This window comes from Loxodonta africana, chromosome 7 (genome assembly GCF_030014295.1).
Source record: "Loxodonta africana isolate mLoxAfr1 chromosome 7, mLoxAfr1.hap2, whole genome shotgun sequence".
In the NCBI taxonomy this organism is placed as follows: Eukaryota; Metazoa; Chordata; class Mammalia; order Proboscidea; family Elephantidae; genus Loxodonta; species Loxodonta africana.
Window position 1 is genome coordinate 65,999,448 of NC_087348.1, and position 17,174 is coordinate 66,016,621.

Sequence of the window (17,174 nt, forward strand, 5' to 3'; positions counted from 1 at the left end):
GCATATTAAAAACCCACTGCCATCGAGTCGATTCCGACTCACAGCGACCCTGTAGGACAGAGTAGAACTGCCCCATAGAGTTTCCAAGGAGCGCCTGGCGGATTCGAACTGCCGACCTCTCGGTTAACAGCCGTAGCGCTTAACCACTACACCACCAGGGTTTCCGGTATAGCATATTAAAATTAGATGGTACTAAATGCTAAGGAGAAAATAAAGCAAGTGAATAGGCAGTGGAGTTGGAGGAAGTTTTAGTTTTGAATGGGCTATCAGGGAAGGCTTTACTCAAATGTCATCTTCTCAAGATTAGAAAGAGGTGAGGGAGTGAATCGTTCGGCTATCAGGGGAAGAGCATTCCAGTCAGAGAGACCAGAGGAGCAAAGACTTTGGGGCAGGAGCCTAATGTATGAGGAAAATTAAGGAGGCCAGTGTAGTAGGGGTAGAGAGGAGAATTATTGCAGATAGGTCAGAGAGGTATCCGGGAGGTAACAGGGAGACCAGATACTGGAGGGCCTCATGGACGTTTGTAAAGACTCTACTTTTTCTCTGAGTGAGGTGGGAGGTAGTGAAAGTTTTGAGGAGAAGAATTACAAGATCTAGGTTTTTCAGTACCACTCTGACTGCTGTGTTGAGAATAGCCTGAAGGGTGGGGGAAGAAGGAGTGATAATGGCAGAGCCAGGAGACAGATTGGGAGGCTGTGTCAATAATCCAGGCAAGAAATGGTGGTTGGTCTAGGATGGTAGCAGGAATATAATGAAGAAATGCTCAGATCCTGGAAATATTTTGAAGTTAGAGCCTGTAAGATTTTATATACCTATCCATAACTACCTGACAGAGCCACTACCAAACATTGCTACTTCCCTGACAAGCTATAATTATTAGGATTTTCAAATTTGATAGAAATTAGTAAAAAATTTATTGTATATACATACAGTGGTGAGAGTGTGCAGTCATTCCTCTCACTGATAGGAATATCTTGTTACTTGTTTTTAAGTGTTTTAAAATACAATGAATATTTACATAAATTGATTGCTGGTGTTATGCACAATGCCCATTAAATGATTCACAGATAGTGAAAATTTGAGAAATACTACATAAGATTTGTTGTTTTCATTGGTAGTCCTGCTTTTTCTTCGCCTATATGCGTTAATGAGTAAGGGCAGTATCCTTAACTTAGCCTGTAGATTGGCAGATAAGAGGGGAACAGTATAACTCTTATTTACATGTTTTATGACATCATGTAGAAGATAAACTTGCCAAGTTGAACTTCTTGTGTTCACAGAATTTGCTACATGTGGGTAAAACAAAAAAAACCCACACATACCATTTATAATGAAGCTGCCCCTTGTTATTTTTCACATATCATGCATCATGTAGATATGAAAATATTTAGAATATGTGGGGAGTGAATTCTTTCTTATTGTAAATTATGTACAGAAAAATGCATAAAGCATGTATGATTATTTAACAAATAATAATAAAAATAAACACTTAACATAAGCAGCTGCTAGGTTAGGAAGTAGGACGTTGCCAGTATCCCAGAAATTGCCAGTGTACTCCTCCCTGATCATAACTCTCTCTCTCCCCCTCTCCATTGGTAACCACTGTCCTAACTTTTTTGATAATATTCTCCTTGCTTTTCTTTACAGTTTTATTGTGTGATTATTTAACAATATGGTTTAGTTTTTCATGTTTTTGAGTGTTGTATGAGTGGAATCATTGTATGTATTTTTTTCTCTTTTGCTCAGCATTATGTTTCTAAGTTTTATCCGTATTTTGTATAGCTCCATTTTTGTGTGCTGTCAAATCGATTCTAACTCGTAGGGACCCTATAGGACAGAGTAGAACTGCCCCGTAGGATTTCCAAGGCTGTAATCTTTATGGAAGCCGACTGCCACATCTTTCTCCCGTGGAGCAGCTGGTGAGTTCGAACCACCAACTTTTCAGTTAGCAGCCTAGCTCTTAACCACTGTGCCACCAGGGCTCCCTGCACTGTCTAACCCAAAAACACTGTCTAGGACTCTATAAAATGTTGAATAGAAGAGGTGATGGTAGGTATCCTGTTTTTTGTTTGTGGTCTCAAAGGGAAAGCTCTCAAGGTTTTACCATTAATTGTGATGTTTGTTGTTACCCATGGTCCAATAAGGAACTTCCTTCATAGTTTGCTAAGAATATCTACTGAGATGAATATATGGTTTTTCTACTTTCATTCTTTATTTAAACGGTGAATTGTATTTTGTATTCATAACTGGGCTTGGCTCACTGTTATCTTGTTGAGGAGTTTTGTATTTGTGTTAATGAGTAAGAATTGTTTGTAATTTTCTTTTCTCATCTTTGCTGGGTTTTGGCATCAAATTTATGATAGCGTCATAAGATGTTTGGGGAATATTCCTTCTTGTCTGTTCTCTGAAAGAGTTTGTGAAAGATTGTGATTATTTCTTCCTTATGTGAAGGCAGTTTTCTTTGTGCAAGATATTTTTGACTACTAATTCGGTTTCTTTGATGGTTATATGATTATTCAATTTTCTTTTTAAGTCAGTTTATAATCTTTGGTGCAGTGGTTGAGAGCTATGGCTCCTAACCAAAAGGTCAGCAGTTTGAATCCACCAGCCCCTCCTTGGAAACTCTATGGAGAAGTTTTACTCTGTCCTACAGGGTCCTTATGAATCGGAATTGACTTGATGGCAATAGGGGAGATGTCCCTTTTTTGTTTGGTTGTTTCTTCTTAAGCTGAAATTTACGTAGCCTATTTTTGATATAGTTTATTCTTACCTTTTTTTCCCTTAATTTTCTTGGTCAGCATTATCAGACCTTTAAGTCTTTTCAAAAGAACCAATTTTTGGTTTTGTTGATCCTCTGTTGTATTATTCATTTCTTCTCTGATCTTTATTATTCTTATTCTTCTAATATTTTGATATTATTTTCTAATTTCTTGAGATGAATGCTTAGTTCATTAATTTTTCAACTCTTCCACTTTTTTAACATGTTTTTAAAGCTACAAATTTGCCCTGATTATTATGCATCTAACAAGTTTCAGTGTGGTGAATATTTTTCCCCCATCTCTCTGTGTTTTGTTATCATTTTGATATACAGTTAGAGTTACTGTAACTTTTAAATTGCTATTGTCTCAACATGAGGAAGGATAATCATCTTTCCTTTTTTCTGAACTGCTTTTATTCAAGCTTTTCGTGTGTTTTCCCCATGTAGTTGATATTTTTTTCTTTAGGAACTTTGTATAATATACTAGGGGAAATAAATAGCTTTTCCTCTGTGATATGAGTGGCAAGTGTTTTTTTCCAATTTGTCATTTTTTATTGATGATTTTGTGGTTATTTTTAATTTTGCTTTTCAGCACCTTGAATAGTACCCAGTGCATTGTATACACTCAGTAAACGTTTGTTGAAAAATGAATAAATTCAGCAGTGTTTTTTTACCAAACAAAAGTTGTTGTTTACAGTGTTTATGACTTGGATTTTTTCTTTTGTGGCTTCTAGATTTTGAATTGTATTAGCAAGACTTTCCTCATGTCAAGGTTATGAAGGAAATCTGTTGTCTTTTGGTTTTACAATTCGGTATTTTTATGTGTAAATATATAATCTTTTTGTAATTTATCCTATATGGTCAATTGTGAGTACATTTCTCTATGAAATTTTAGCAATTTTTTTAATAGTAGAGGATTAAGATAACTGGAAATTATATGCTTAAAAAATACAAAATTTATAAAGAATGACAAGACAGGACTTACAAGGTTATAGATAGATAATCTGTGAGACTTAAAAAAGACAAAGAAAATTTTGCTCTTTGAAAAATAACTAATAGACATTTGGTATATGTTATTGGCTTGAAGAAAGGGGATACTTTGGGAAGATAAATTTTTTCTTGTCATCCAGAAAGTAGTGATACTTGTTCACCATTCTTCTTGTTCCTTTCCTCATAAATTCTAGCCCTGTGCTGTCCACCAGCTACCTTTGGCTGTTGAGCATTTGAAATAGGTCTAGTCTAAACTGAGATGTGGTAACTTTAACATATGTACCAAATTTTGAAGACTTGGTATTTAAAAAAGAATGTAAAATATCCCATTAATATTTTTATATTGACTACCTATTGAAATTATAATATTTTTGATATATTGTATTACATAAAACAGTATTAAAATTAATTTCATCTTTTTTTTTAATGTGGCTGTACAAGTGTTTAATTAAGTGGTTTGCATTCAGTTTCTGTTGGACAGCGCAGCTCTAACCTAACTTCTCACCCACCACCAGGACGTTCTTCTGTTTTGTCTTTGTGACAGATTTGTGTAGTGCCTAATACCAAAGTACTTGGTTTCTTTTGTCAGGATCGAGGAAGAAAGCTGATATTTATAATAGACAAAGTGTGTCAATTTAAACACTTACTGGTTCCAGGTAACTGTTAAAAGTATATAAAATTAGCACTGCTTAGTTTGAGTCTTGATTCCACCATCGGCTAGCTGTAATGAGTTTGAGCAGATTATATAACCTCTGTGCTTAAGTTTCTTCATATGTAAACCAGGAATAATAACAGTAGCCACTTTAAAGGATTTGTGAGGATTAAATTAATGAACATGTATAAAGTGCGTAAAGCGATATTTGATGTTTAGTATGTATGTAGATAGATACAGATGCAGATCTTTGGCATAATTTTAAAATAAACATTTCCCATGGTTGTTGCAGTCTTCATAATTTTATTTTTACTGATGGCATAATAATCTATTCCATGGGTATACTGTAATTTATTTTTCTTTGAGGTTCATTTTCATTTTAGAGGATAAATGTGTATACTGAACTCAAATAATTGTTTCTTGATTTTATTGTTGTTCTGTGTTAGTCAAGACGATTCCGATTCAGAGTGACCCTATAGGGCAGAGTAGAACTGCCCCATAGGGTTTCCCAAGGATGAAATCTTCATGGGAGCAAATTGCCAGGTCTTTTCTTCCCCAGAGTGGCTGGTAGGTTTGAACTGCCAACCTTTTGATTAGCGGCCAAATGCTTAACCGTTGCACCACTAGGGCTCTTTCCATTCTATTAGGAATCTTGAATTTTTAAGATCAGAAGGCATTCAGATAGATAACAGGACTGACTTGTTTTATTTATTTTTTTTCTGAGATTTAAATTGTAAATGATGTCTACCACATAAGCCAAGAGCTTTTAAATTAATTCTTCTTTTTTTGGTATGCAAATGGTTGTCCAGAAGGCTAACTGAATAGTTTAATTGCCCTCTTTGGAAGAATTTTAAAGTAGCTACAGCCTTTCAATCTTCCCGGGGTTACTTATGCTGGGAAATTGCTGGCAAATGATGCACAGTCCTCATTCAAAAACTAGTTATATTGTCTTTCCCAGCTTGAATTAAGGGAACATTAGCATTGAAGTATTCATTTTGAATAGAATGTAGGAAATTATTTCCTGCTAAATGTTTGTTATCAAATGAGGTTTTATTTTAAAAATTAATAGAGTATGTCAGTGCAGAAGCCCCAGAAAAATAGCTGAAGCACAGGGTTACTTTTGGAATAATCTTTTAAGTCTTTTTACAGTCGTTTGAATACTACATGCACAGTAGCCTTTTGGGAAACTAGAATGTGGTAAATCTTAGAAGCTCACTATTATCGACTACTTAGAGTTGAATTTATTTTAGTATATAACACTTTTGGTTGGTAATAAAGATGAAGCAAACACATTAATTGGTTGCAAAAATATATTTCAAACCATTAATTTTATACCTTTGTCAGTAAATGAGACTTAATATTCAGAATGAGGATGTTCTGCAGTGAATAAACTGTATCTCAAACTCACTTAAAAAATCCAGTTCCCCTTTTCAGAAAAATGTTATATCATTACGAAATATGGTAACCAGCAGAATACTTAAATAACAAATGGGTATTATGGTTGTGGAAGAATTATGATTCAGTATCTTTATCTCTTTGTAAAATGCTCTTAGTTTTAATCTATCTGATTTTATGAAAAGTAGACTGTGGTTGTGGTATTCGATAAAAGGCAGTTACACTTGATTAATTTCTCTACCGTATGTATCCATACTCTTGCACCATCTGAAATGCCTTTATCAGGACTGTGTTCAACAACACTTATTCCTTTATGTTAAAACACATGCTCAGTAAACTAAGTTCTGTATTTTAGTAAGCAAAGTGATGTGGGGGGAAAAATGAACAAAATATGATAGACCTCCGCACTTAAGAAGCTTAATATTTTAGTTTGTTGAGTATACAGGTTCACAGATACTGTGACAGAAACTCATTTTAAACTGGCGTAAACAAAAAGGGGAATTTATTGTCTTATGTAAACGAAAAGGCTGGCCTTGGGCATGGTTGAATCCAGATGCTTAAAATAATATTATCCAGAATCTGATTCATTTATCTTAGCGCTGCTTTCCTCTGGCTTGGATTCATTCCCAAGCAGCATCTCCTCAAGCCGTGGCGAAGATGGCCACAGCGGTCCCAGGCTGACATCCCATTAACCTAGCAACCCCAATGAAAAGCTTTCTTTCCAAATGCTTTCAGCAGAAGTCCTGGGCTTAGCTGATTGACTAGACTTGGATCCTCTGAAGTTGTTGATGGGTGGGGAATGGAGATGATCCAGCCCTATTTGAACTACATGGGAAAACAAGGAAATAAGTTATCTCTGAAATGGAAGCTATAGGTTTTATTACCAGAAGAAAGCATGCTGAGTAGGCAAAAATGTAATTAAAAGTTTTAGTTGAAACATCAACTAAATATGAATTCTGATAGGAGGTGCTCAGGAAAAGCTTCAGAGAGGAGGTGGTTTTTGAATTGGACCCTGAGGACAAATAGAACTTTTACAAAGCAGAATGAGCAAAGAAAGGACTTTCTAGGTCACTCATTTGAGAGGTTTGACAGTGAAGGGAGAAAATTAAAATGAAAGCTACTAGAGTCTAAACAGGAATGTTAAGATTTTCTTCCCCCTAAATATGGAGAAAACTTGAGCACTTTAAATTTTATTTTATTGTGGTGAAATATATATATAAGAAAACATTTGCCATTTTAACTATTTTTATATGTACAATTGTGGTGAAATGAGTTTCTTTGGCCTTTTGCTTTGGTTCTTTGGAAAAATAGCTTGAGAGATTCCCCCTATCAAATCCTGAGGAGTTACCTTTGACCTAGCTTTCTACCCCAGAGGACTTATTACTTTTGTTCAGGTGGATTGACATTTCCTGGGGAAGCTGTAAACAACTTGATAATTTGATACTTTTTTCTGGCCATGGCCTGCAGTCGGCCCTGGAATTGGTCTATTTTATGCACCTTGCAGGGATTGGTCAGTTTACTATGCAAATTATGTGACTTGCCATCCACCAAGGGGATTGGTTGGTTTGTGATCCTGCTAGGGAGGCCATGCCTTGAAATTGGTAAGAAGTCTGCTTATATAAGCAGCCTACACCACAGAGGTTTTTAGAGGCAAGAAGAGAGAAGAGCCAGAGAGAGAAGATGCTAGGAACCTCCTAAAAGAGCTGTAATATGGGTCATCAACGACTGTAACACTGAAGATGGTGACAGGCCTGAAAGTGGCCCTGTAGTAGAGCTGGCAACGACAGACCCATAGGGGACCCTGTGACGGAGTTGGTGGTGATGGCAGAAAGCTGCTGTTAGGAAAGCAGCTAGGAGAGCTAAGTAAGCTGCTGCACTGGCTATGAGCTGGGCCAGTTAGCAGTGGAGAGGCCAAAGGCATATAGGCCTACATAACCAAGAAGGGGTATGTACAGCCAAGAGGGGGCTGGCATGGCCAAGAAGGGGCATGCATGGCTGAGAGGAGGCCTGTCCTGAGGGGGACAAGAGAAAGGCCTGCCTGTTTGCATGGTCAGCTGAGAGGGCTCTCCTGTACTGAAAAACAGAGAGATGTATGCACAGCTTTGGGGAGCCTTCGAAACCTCACCTATATGCTTCCTGATCCTGATCCAGAGCTGTTGTTGTTACTACCAACTTGATCCTGATCTCAAGTTGTAGCCAGTTACTTCCCTAATAAACCACATAACTGTGAGTATGATCTGTGAGTTCTTTGTGGCCATTGCAGTGAATTATTGAGCCCAGCAGAAAAGTAGAGAGTGCTGTGGGGGGAACGTCTAGTGTCACAAATGGTGAAGAAGTTGGGGAGTGGAGGTATGTCTGACTTCCACCTTGTAGGAACCAGCTTTGTGCTGATCCTGGTTCTTACTGCTCAGGAATTCAGTCAAGTCCTTGCACTGCATTACAACAAATCAGCAACATTAATTGTGTTCACCGTGTTGTGCATCCGTCTCTACTATCCACATCCAGTTTTTTTTAATTCTCCTTAACAGAAACTCAGTGCCCCTTAAGCAATAATTCTCCCTTTCCACCTCCCACCCACCCCTGGCAATCGTTAATAAACTTTGGTTTTTATGCATTTGTCTTTTCTGGATATTTCATATAACCCATTGGTGTCAAGTCGATTCTGACTCATAGTGACTGTATAGGACAGAGTAGAGCTGCCGTATAGGGTTTCCAAGGCTGTAAATCTTTACGGAAGCAAACTATGACATCTTTCTCCTGCAGAGCAGTTGGTGGATTCAGACTGCCAACCTTTTGGTTAGCAGCCGAGCACTTAATCACTGTGCCATCAGGGCTCCTAGATATTTTATATAAGTGGGATCATATTTGTCCCTTTGTGTCTGACTTATTTCACTCAGTGTAATGTTTTCAAGGTTCATCCATGTTGTAGCACTTATCAGGTCTTCATTTCTTTTTGTGGCTGAATAATATTCTACTTTATAGATATACTATCACATTTTGTTTATCCATTCATCTGTTGTTGGATACTTGAGTTGTTTTTACCTTTTTGCTATTGTAAATAATGCCGCAAAGAACACTGGTGTACAAGTATCTGTTTGAGTCCCTGCTTCCCGGTCTTTTGGGTGTTTACCTAGGATTTACAGTTTCCGTAGCGTGGTGGTTGTCATGTTCACCTCACATGTGAAAGGTCCCCTGTTTGAAACCAGGCAGGAACAGCTTTATGGAGAGCCCTGGTGGCACAGTGGTTAAGAGCTCGGTTAAGAGCTCAGTTGCTAAGCAAAAGGTGGGGGCAGTTCGAATCCATCAGCCACTCCTTGGAAACCCTATGGGGCAGTTCTACTCTGTCCTATATAGGGTTGCCATGAATTAGAATCAACTCAGTGCCAACAGGCTTGGCTTTTTTTTTTTTTTTTCCCAAGGGTTGCTGGTACGGTGGTTAAAGAAATTGACTGCTAACCAAAAAGTTGGCAGTTCAAAATCATCATCGGCTCCGTGGGAGAAAGATGTAGCAGTCTGCTTCTGTAGAGATTTACAGCCTTGGAAACCCTGTGGGGTTGCTGAGTTAGAATTGACTAGTTGACAGTGGGTTTGTTTTGTTTTTTTTTCTTATGTTAATTCTGTGTTTCATCTTTCGAGGGAAGACCAAACTCTTTTCTATAGTGGCTACACCATTTTACAATCCCACCAGCGATGGATAAAGTTTCCTGTTTCTCTATATCCACGCAAACACCTGTTTTCCATTTTTCTGATAATAGCCATCCTGATGGGGGTGAAAACCCAATGCCGTCAAGTCGATTCCGCTCAATAGCGACCCTATAGGACAGAGTAGAACTGCCCCGTAGAGTTTCCAAGGAGCGCCTGGTGGATTTGAACCGCCGACCTTTTGGTTAGCAGCCGTAGCACTTAGACACTATGCCAGCAGGGTTTCCGATGGGGGTGAAGTGGTATCTTATTGTGGTGCAGTGGTTAAGCACTTGACTGCTAACTGAAAGGTCGGCAGTTCAAACCCACCTTCTGCTTTGCTATCTGCTCCTGTAAAGATTACAGCCTAGGGGGCATTTCTACTCTGTCCTGTAGGGTTGCTATGAATCAGAATTAACTCAGTGGCACACACACCACAATAACTGATGACTTAATAGCATCTTTTCCTATGCTTATTGGCAACTTGTATATCGTGTTTGGTGAAATGTCTATTTAAGTCCTTTGCTCATTTTTTGATTGGGTTGTCTTTTTGTACTTGAGTTGTAGAAGTTCTTTATGTATTCTAGATATTAAATCCTTATCAGATACATGGGTCCTAAATATTTTCTCCCATTTTGTAGGTTGTCTCTTAACTTTGTTGATCAAGGCCTGTGGTGCATAAAAGTTTTTAATTTTGATGAAGTCCTGTTTATCTATTTTGTCTTTTATTGCTTGTACTTTTGGTGTCATAGCTAAGAATCCATTGTAAAAAACTAAGTTCCAAAGCATTACTCCTGTGTTTTGTTCTAAGAGTTTTATGGTTGTAATTCTTCCATTTAGTTCTTTGATCAATTTTGAGTTAACGTTGTGTATAGTGTCAGGTGTGGGTCCAGCTTCATTCTTTTGCATGTGGAGATCCACTTGTCCTTGCACCATTTATCGATCAGACTGTTCTTTCCCCCATTGAATGGACCTAGTACCCTTGTCGAAAATTAATTGAACAAAACTTGAGCATTTTTATGGCAGAGGACCAGAAGCAAATAAAGGATAAATTAACTTTGCAAAAGAATGGAGTCTTTGATAAGAAAGTAGAGGAGAATTTAATGGGATTAGGGATATAAATGGAGGGGACAGGTGAATGGGAATAAGAATATAAGTGAAGAGGACAAGTGAAGAAGGATGGTAGTTGTGGAAGTTAAAACAGAGAAATGTATTGTTAAGTAGGTGTAAGTGGCGTCAGTTTGTTTTCTAAAAGGAGGAAGAAATGATTTATCAGTTTCATCTATTGCTATATAACAGACCCCTCCAAAATGAGTTCTGTGGCTTGAGCTCAGCTGAATTTCTTCTACTGATCTCACCTTGGGTCACTTACGTGACTGTAGTCACCTGGACTGCAGATACCAAAAAAAAAAAAAACCCAAAACCCACTGCCGTGGAGTCGATTCCGACTCAGTGATGCAGGCTCTGAAATGGTGGCTTCACTCACTGGCCTCGCAGTTAGTACTGGCTTTTTGGCTGGGCCTTTCTCCTCATGGTCTTTCATCTTCAAGAATATTCACGTGGCAGTGGCTTTGTTTCAGAGAGGTAGAGCTGAAGCACCAAGGCCTCTTATGGCCTAAGTTTGGATCTCTTACAGTGTCACTTCTGATGTATTGGTCAAAGCAAGTTATAAGGCTAGCTCAGATCAAGAGAGTGGAGAAATAAACCCTACCTCTTTATGGGAGGAGCAACAATGTCATATTGCAAAGGGACATATTACTGGAATGGGAGGAATTTGTACCCATTCCACCATAACATTGTGAACATTTTCAGTCATGCGCCAAGTTGAAAGTTGCAAGGTGAATACCCATGTTTACCAACTGTTGTTAGCTGCCATTGAGGTGGTCCTCAATTGGATCAGATCATTGTGATCCATAGGGCTTTCACTGGCTGATTTTCTGAAGTACATTGCCAAGTCTTTCTTCCTTGTCTTAGTCTGGAAGCTCTGCTGACTGATGGGTGATGACCGCTTGAGGTGCATTGGCCAGGAATCAAAGCCGGGGCTCCCTCATGGAAAGCGAGAGTTCTACCACTGAGCCACCACCTCCCCCCATCTACCACCTAGATTCTACTATTAATATTTTCCTGTACCCGCCCTATCATGTATTTATCCGTATGTCATCCCTGAACCTCTCCATTAATTTGTTGTATTCTTTTAATGTATTTCAAAGTAAATTGTAGACATCAGTACTTTCCTGTAAGTACTTTGTGCATATTTAATAAGAGTTCAATATTTGTTTATACTTTTTATTGTCTTTTGACATAAAGTTTATAGACAATGAAATATACAAATCGTAAGTGTACATTGTGCCTATGTTTTGCAGTCTGCCACAGAAGGGAAAAATTTGAAACAGTTTTTCAGTGAAATGCCTCAGAAATTCAGCAGTCGTGTAAAAGAATTGCAAAGCAACACTCCAGGAAGGTCTTCCATGAATACTTCTTTCTTCATGTCTTCATTACTAATAATTTTTTCATTTAGTATTATCTCAACCCATAGGATTTTCATTTGTGCTGTATTAATTTGAATTCACTTTGGGCTTTCCTCTACCTCCTCTCATCAAGCATTTATTGAAAACACTCTATCGACAACCACTGTGGTAAAGACCAGGGCTGTAAACAGGGGACACTATTGCTTTCTAAGTTTTCAAACTAGGTGTATTTGAAACTAGGTTAGGTTAATAATAGATATCATTTGAATGCTTGATGCTCAAGGCCACTGATAAGCACTTTTAATTGTATTATTTAATTTAATCCTTATAGTAATTTAAGAGATGGATACTTTTTAAATTCTAAAAGTTAGGCAGCTAAGGAAAGACTTTCACTTGCCCAAAGGCATTCAGCTTCTTGGATCAAGGTGGTGTGACTACAGAACCCACACTAAAACCTGTATCATATTGATAGGAAGCAGGAACCATGCCCTCTGCTACATAGCACATAATTAACACTTTAATTGTTTATACATTGCTTTTTAAGGTAATCTTAGTAGAAGCAAGTGTTTGTCTGAAATAGAGTGAATTTTTTATAAACTGATAAATGAGGTTTAAAAATGAACTATCTTGTAGTCAATATAGTTCATCAGTTTACAAAAGAGAAATTTCAGTATTAAAACTATTGATAATATTAGAAGTGTGATCAAAACTGTTTGATGAATTCAACCATAATTAAACCTTTAAGTGGAATATTACATTTTATAACCTTAACACTCATTTTATTATTCTAATCTTTTATATTATAAAATTTTAGTATTCCTAGAATAGTGTAATCCCATAATCAGCTTTTGACATGATGTTGTGATAAAACAAAAAGTGCCTTGGTTTTATTGATTAGGTTTTGAATGTTTTTATTGCTAATTGGCTTTTGAGCAATTTAATATCAAAAGATAGAAACCGTTTTGATTTGCTGTTTGCATAACCGTAAACCGTTGAAGATACGTGACTAGCACTTACATCATTTCATGCCAAGAATTTTGCCAGAATAAGGGCCACTGGTTAATGGCAGCTATTGTGGAGGCTGAAAATAAAACTATCTTGAGTCCGTTTTCTGTGCCAACTCTCTTAGGTTAAGGGTTGGGATAAAGTCATATATGTCTAAACATTTCCCTTAATACCACAGTATCTAAGGTTTGTGTGTGTGTGTGTGTGCGTGCTTTAAGTGAAAGTTTACAAATCAAGTCAGTCTCTCATACAAAAATTTATATACACCTTTCTATATGCTCCTAAATGCTCTCTATCTAATGAGACAGCCTGCTCCTTCCCTCCACTCTCTCTTTTCGTGTCCATTCCACCAGCTTCTAACCCCCTCTGCCCTCTCATCTCCCCTCCAGATAGGAGATGCCAACATTGTCTCAAATGTCTACTTGATCCAAGAAGCTTATTCTTTACCAGTATCTTTTTCTATCCCATTGTCCAGTCCAATCCCTGTCTGAAGAGTTGGCTTTGGGAATGGTTCCTGTCCTGGGCTAACAGAAGGTCTGGGGGCCATGACCACCGGCGTCCTTTAGTCTCAGTCAGACCATTAAGTCTGGTCTTTTTATGAGAATTTGGGGTCTGCGTCCCACTGCTCTCCTGCTCCCTCAGGGGTTCTCTGCTGTGTTCCCTGTCAGGCAGTCATCTGTTGTAGCCGGGCACCATCTAGTTCTTCTGGTCTCAGGCTAACGTAGTCTCTGGTTTATGTGGCCCTTTCTGTCTCTTGGGTTTGTAATTACCTTGTGTCCTTGGTGTTCTTCATTCTCTTTTGGTCCAGGTGGGTTGAGACCAATTGATCCATCTTAGATGGCCACTTGCTAGCGTTTAAGACCCCAGATGCTGCTCTCTGAAGTGGGATGGAGAATATTTTCTATATAAGGTATTTTTAAAGTATTCTTTCATCCTATTTCCCTCAACTGTTTTTTTTGGGGGCGGGGGGAGGTAGTATATTTTTGTAAGTGGCTTCATATCCTAAATCCTATGTGATAGTTTGCAATCAGAATTAATTTATTTGTGTTTAGAAAATCTAATTGAGTGTTATGTTTATTTTTATGTGTAGGTCTTGCTATTTTGGAAGCTACAAGAAAAAAGTAGATTAGAGGAGGACAGATTTGGTCTTTTAAGTGGACATGGCTCAGATATCCAGCAACAACAAATTTAAACAATGTTCATCTTCACTTCTGGAACCAGCAAGGACAAAAGATGTGGACAAAGAAGAAGCATTACAGATGGAAGCAGAGGCTTTAGCAAAACTGCAAAAGGATAGACGAGTGAGTGATAATCAGAGAGACTTTGAGTTGTCAAGCAGCACCAGACAAGAAGCACAAGTTCATAACAACCAGGATTATGATCTCATGGTGTTTCCTGAAGCAGATTCCCAAAAAAGAGCAGTCGATATTGATGTAGAAAAACTCACCCAAGCCGAGCTTGAGAAATTATTGTTGGATGACAGTTTTGAAACTAGAAAAACACCTATATTGCCAGTTACTCCTGTTCTGAGCCCTTCATTTTCAGCACAGTTCTATCTTAGACCTACTATTCAGAGAGAACAGTGGCCACCTGGGTTATCTGGGCCTTCCACTTATACTTTACCTTCTACTTATCCCTCAACTTACAGTAAACCAGTTGCATTCCAGAATGGCTTGAATCCAAGAATGCCTACTTTTCCATCTACAGAACCTATATATTTAAGTCTTCCAGGACAATCGCCATATTTTTCATATCCTTTGACACCTGCCATACCCTTTCATCCACAAGGAGGCTTACCTATCTATCGCCCAGTAGTCAGTCCTGACATGGCGAAGCTATTTGACAAAATAGCTAGTACATCAGAATTTTTAAAAAATGGAAAAGCAAGGACTGATTTGGAAATAACGAGTTCAAAAGCTACCGTCAGCAATCTACAGCTATCTCCAAAGTCTCATGATATTAGTAAATTTGACTGGTTAGACTTGGATCCTCTAAGTAAGCCTAAGGTAGACAATGTGGAGGTATTGCACCATGAAGAAGAGAAAAATGTTCCAGGTTTGCTAGCAGAGGATCCTTGGGATGCTGTTCTCCTTGAAGAGAGATCCCTAGCAAGTTGTCATCTCGAAAGAAAGGTGAATGGAAAATCCTTTTCTGGGGCAACAGTTATAAGGAGCCAGTCTTTAAATATTCCAAAAACTCAGCTTACAAAAGTCCAGGGCCAGATATCTCAGGTAAAGTCTTTTCTTACTAACTTCTTAACCTTAATAGTGTAATTACAGAGTTCATACATGTGTGCATAATTTGTTAGGAAAAAGAAGTAATTTTCATTTTGAATCTTGTTTTCTTCGCTACCAGGTGTGCTGTAATTCTTAGATTATATGGTAAAGGATTAAATGTGTTTAGGCCAGTTAAAAAATTGCTTGCTATTAATAATTATCTTTTCTAGGATCCAGCTGCCACTGGGAGGCATTTAAGATCATTTTTATTTGTCTCTCCAAGTCTCCTCATTATATATGGTCTCTTTTTTTCTTTTTCAGGGCTAACAAGAAATTTTCAATTTAGCTCCATAATAGAAATTCTTATGCATATTGTTTTTGTTGTTTTTAGCCATGAAAAAATGAATGAATGAAAACATAACCCCAGAAAGAAGGGAAAGGAGTCGTTTAAAGGGCTCTCCTTAAACAACCATATTGATAAAGGTGAAGAATGGAACAATAAGTCTCATTAACTGGAAAAATTAGTTAAGGGTTGTATGGGTCAGGATGTCTTCCTTCAGAAGAGAGGCAGTAGGGCTTAGACTTCTCCCTTCCCAACATGGTCTAACTTTGCAGCTTTCTACTTTCTCTTATATCTGTTTTATATATTATCTCTGTGAATCCTGGAAATGTTTAAGTTTCATTTTACCCTAGTGTGAATTATATTATCCAGCCAATTAAATGAACACCCAGCTAATATTTCGGCCTTAGGGGTTTTGTAGATAAAAATCAACATAAATCCAATCTCTAAAATATGAGGATGAATCAAATACCCACTTTCTCACTTCTTAATCGTCTGTGACACCAGCCACCCATGCAGCACTTTCTCTTTCTGACCCAGGGCTAGGTCAGTTCTCATGGGTTAAAAGGATACCATCCTTCAGACTACCAGACAGGCAGATGCCAGCCACAAGCTCAGGATTCTACCCAACATCCTTACTTCTGACTTGCTGGCCGTAAATTCAGCGTTTCCCCACTACTCCTTTAGGATGCCAGTCTCAAGCTTGGGTGTCTCCCCTGCGTCCTTCACTTCCATCTGATGGCTCCCAGTACTCTTTTGTGTTTGGTAATTTGTTGGACTTACAGAACTCAAAGTATTATTCTTAAAATTACAGATTTATTATAGCAAAAAAGAATACGAACAAAGAGACACATAGAGTGAGGTCTGGGACAATTCCCAATGCGAAGCTCCTATGTCCCAAAAAGGGTGCACTACCCTCCCATGTGTGTCAGTGTCTTTCACCAACCAGGAAGCTCTTAGAGATTCTGTGTCCAGAGCCTTTATTGGCTTTGTTGCGTAAGCATGATCAGGGCTCATTGCATATCCATAGTTGAATCATGCTCCCTTTCTTCCCAGAGGTCAGTTGATATCAGACCACATCGTGGTCCCTCTCTGGCTTGGCCAGCCCCAAACTCATTAGCATAAATCCTCTGATATAGTCTTTAGGCCTAGATTACAAAATGTACCTCAAGTACTCAGGAATTTCTAAAGACAAAGGCCTAATTGTTCTCTGTACAGTGATTCATTACCTCACAGGAGTCAAGAAGCATTTAGGGAAAGAGGAACAAATTTTGTATATTTTGATAGGTTTATGTTGAATTCTTGACTTTAAAAAGCCATTTTGGATGCCTAAGGGAGAAGGAAGCAGATATTAAGATTTAGGGGGAAAAAAAAAAACCTTCTTTAGGGAAAAATACCCAAAGGGATATTTTGGAGGAAATGACCAGAATCCAGGAAAATCTTTACATTTGTAATGTTTTTCAAATGTATTTTGACTTCAACCCACATTAAGAAATACATTTTATCTGTCAACTCAGTATCCCATTGCCATGGAGTCAATTCTGACTCATAGTGACCCTATAGGGCAGAGTAGAACTGCCCCACAGGGTTTCCTAGGCTGCAAATTTTTATGGAAGGAGACTGCCACATCCTTCTCCCATGGAGCAGCTGGTGGGTTCAAACTACCAAC

At 38.1% G+C, this 17,174-nt stretch overlaps 1 protein-coding gene across 5 annotated transcripts in view; it reads left to right on the forward strand.

The window, feature by feature from the left end:
- Positions 1-17,174, forward strand: part of PIK3C2A (phosphatidylinositol-4-phosphate 3-kinase catalytic subunit type 2 alpha) — a 119,947-nt gene that overhangs the window by 18,759 nt on the left and 84,014 nt on the right. For 2 of the 5 annotated variants that reach the window (XM_064288374.1, XM_064288377.1), the window contains exons 2-3: positions 13,758-13,859; positions 14,040-15,180. In XM_064288374.1, the coding sequence (XP_064144444.1) occupies positions 14,110-15,180 (1,071 nt within the window). In that variant the 5' untranslated portion in view covers positions 13,758-13,859; positions 14,040-14,109. The remainder of the gene's footprint in view (positions 1-13,757; positions 13,860-14,039; positions 15,181-17,174) is intronic. The other 3 variants (XM_064288376.1, XM_064288378.1, XM_064288379.1) reach the window with 2 other exon arrangements.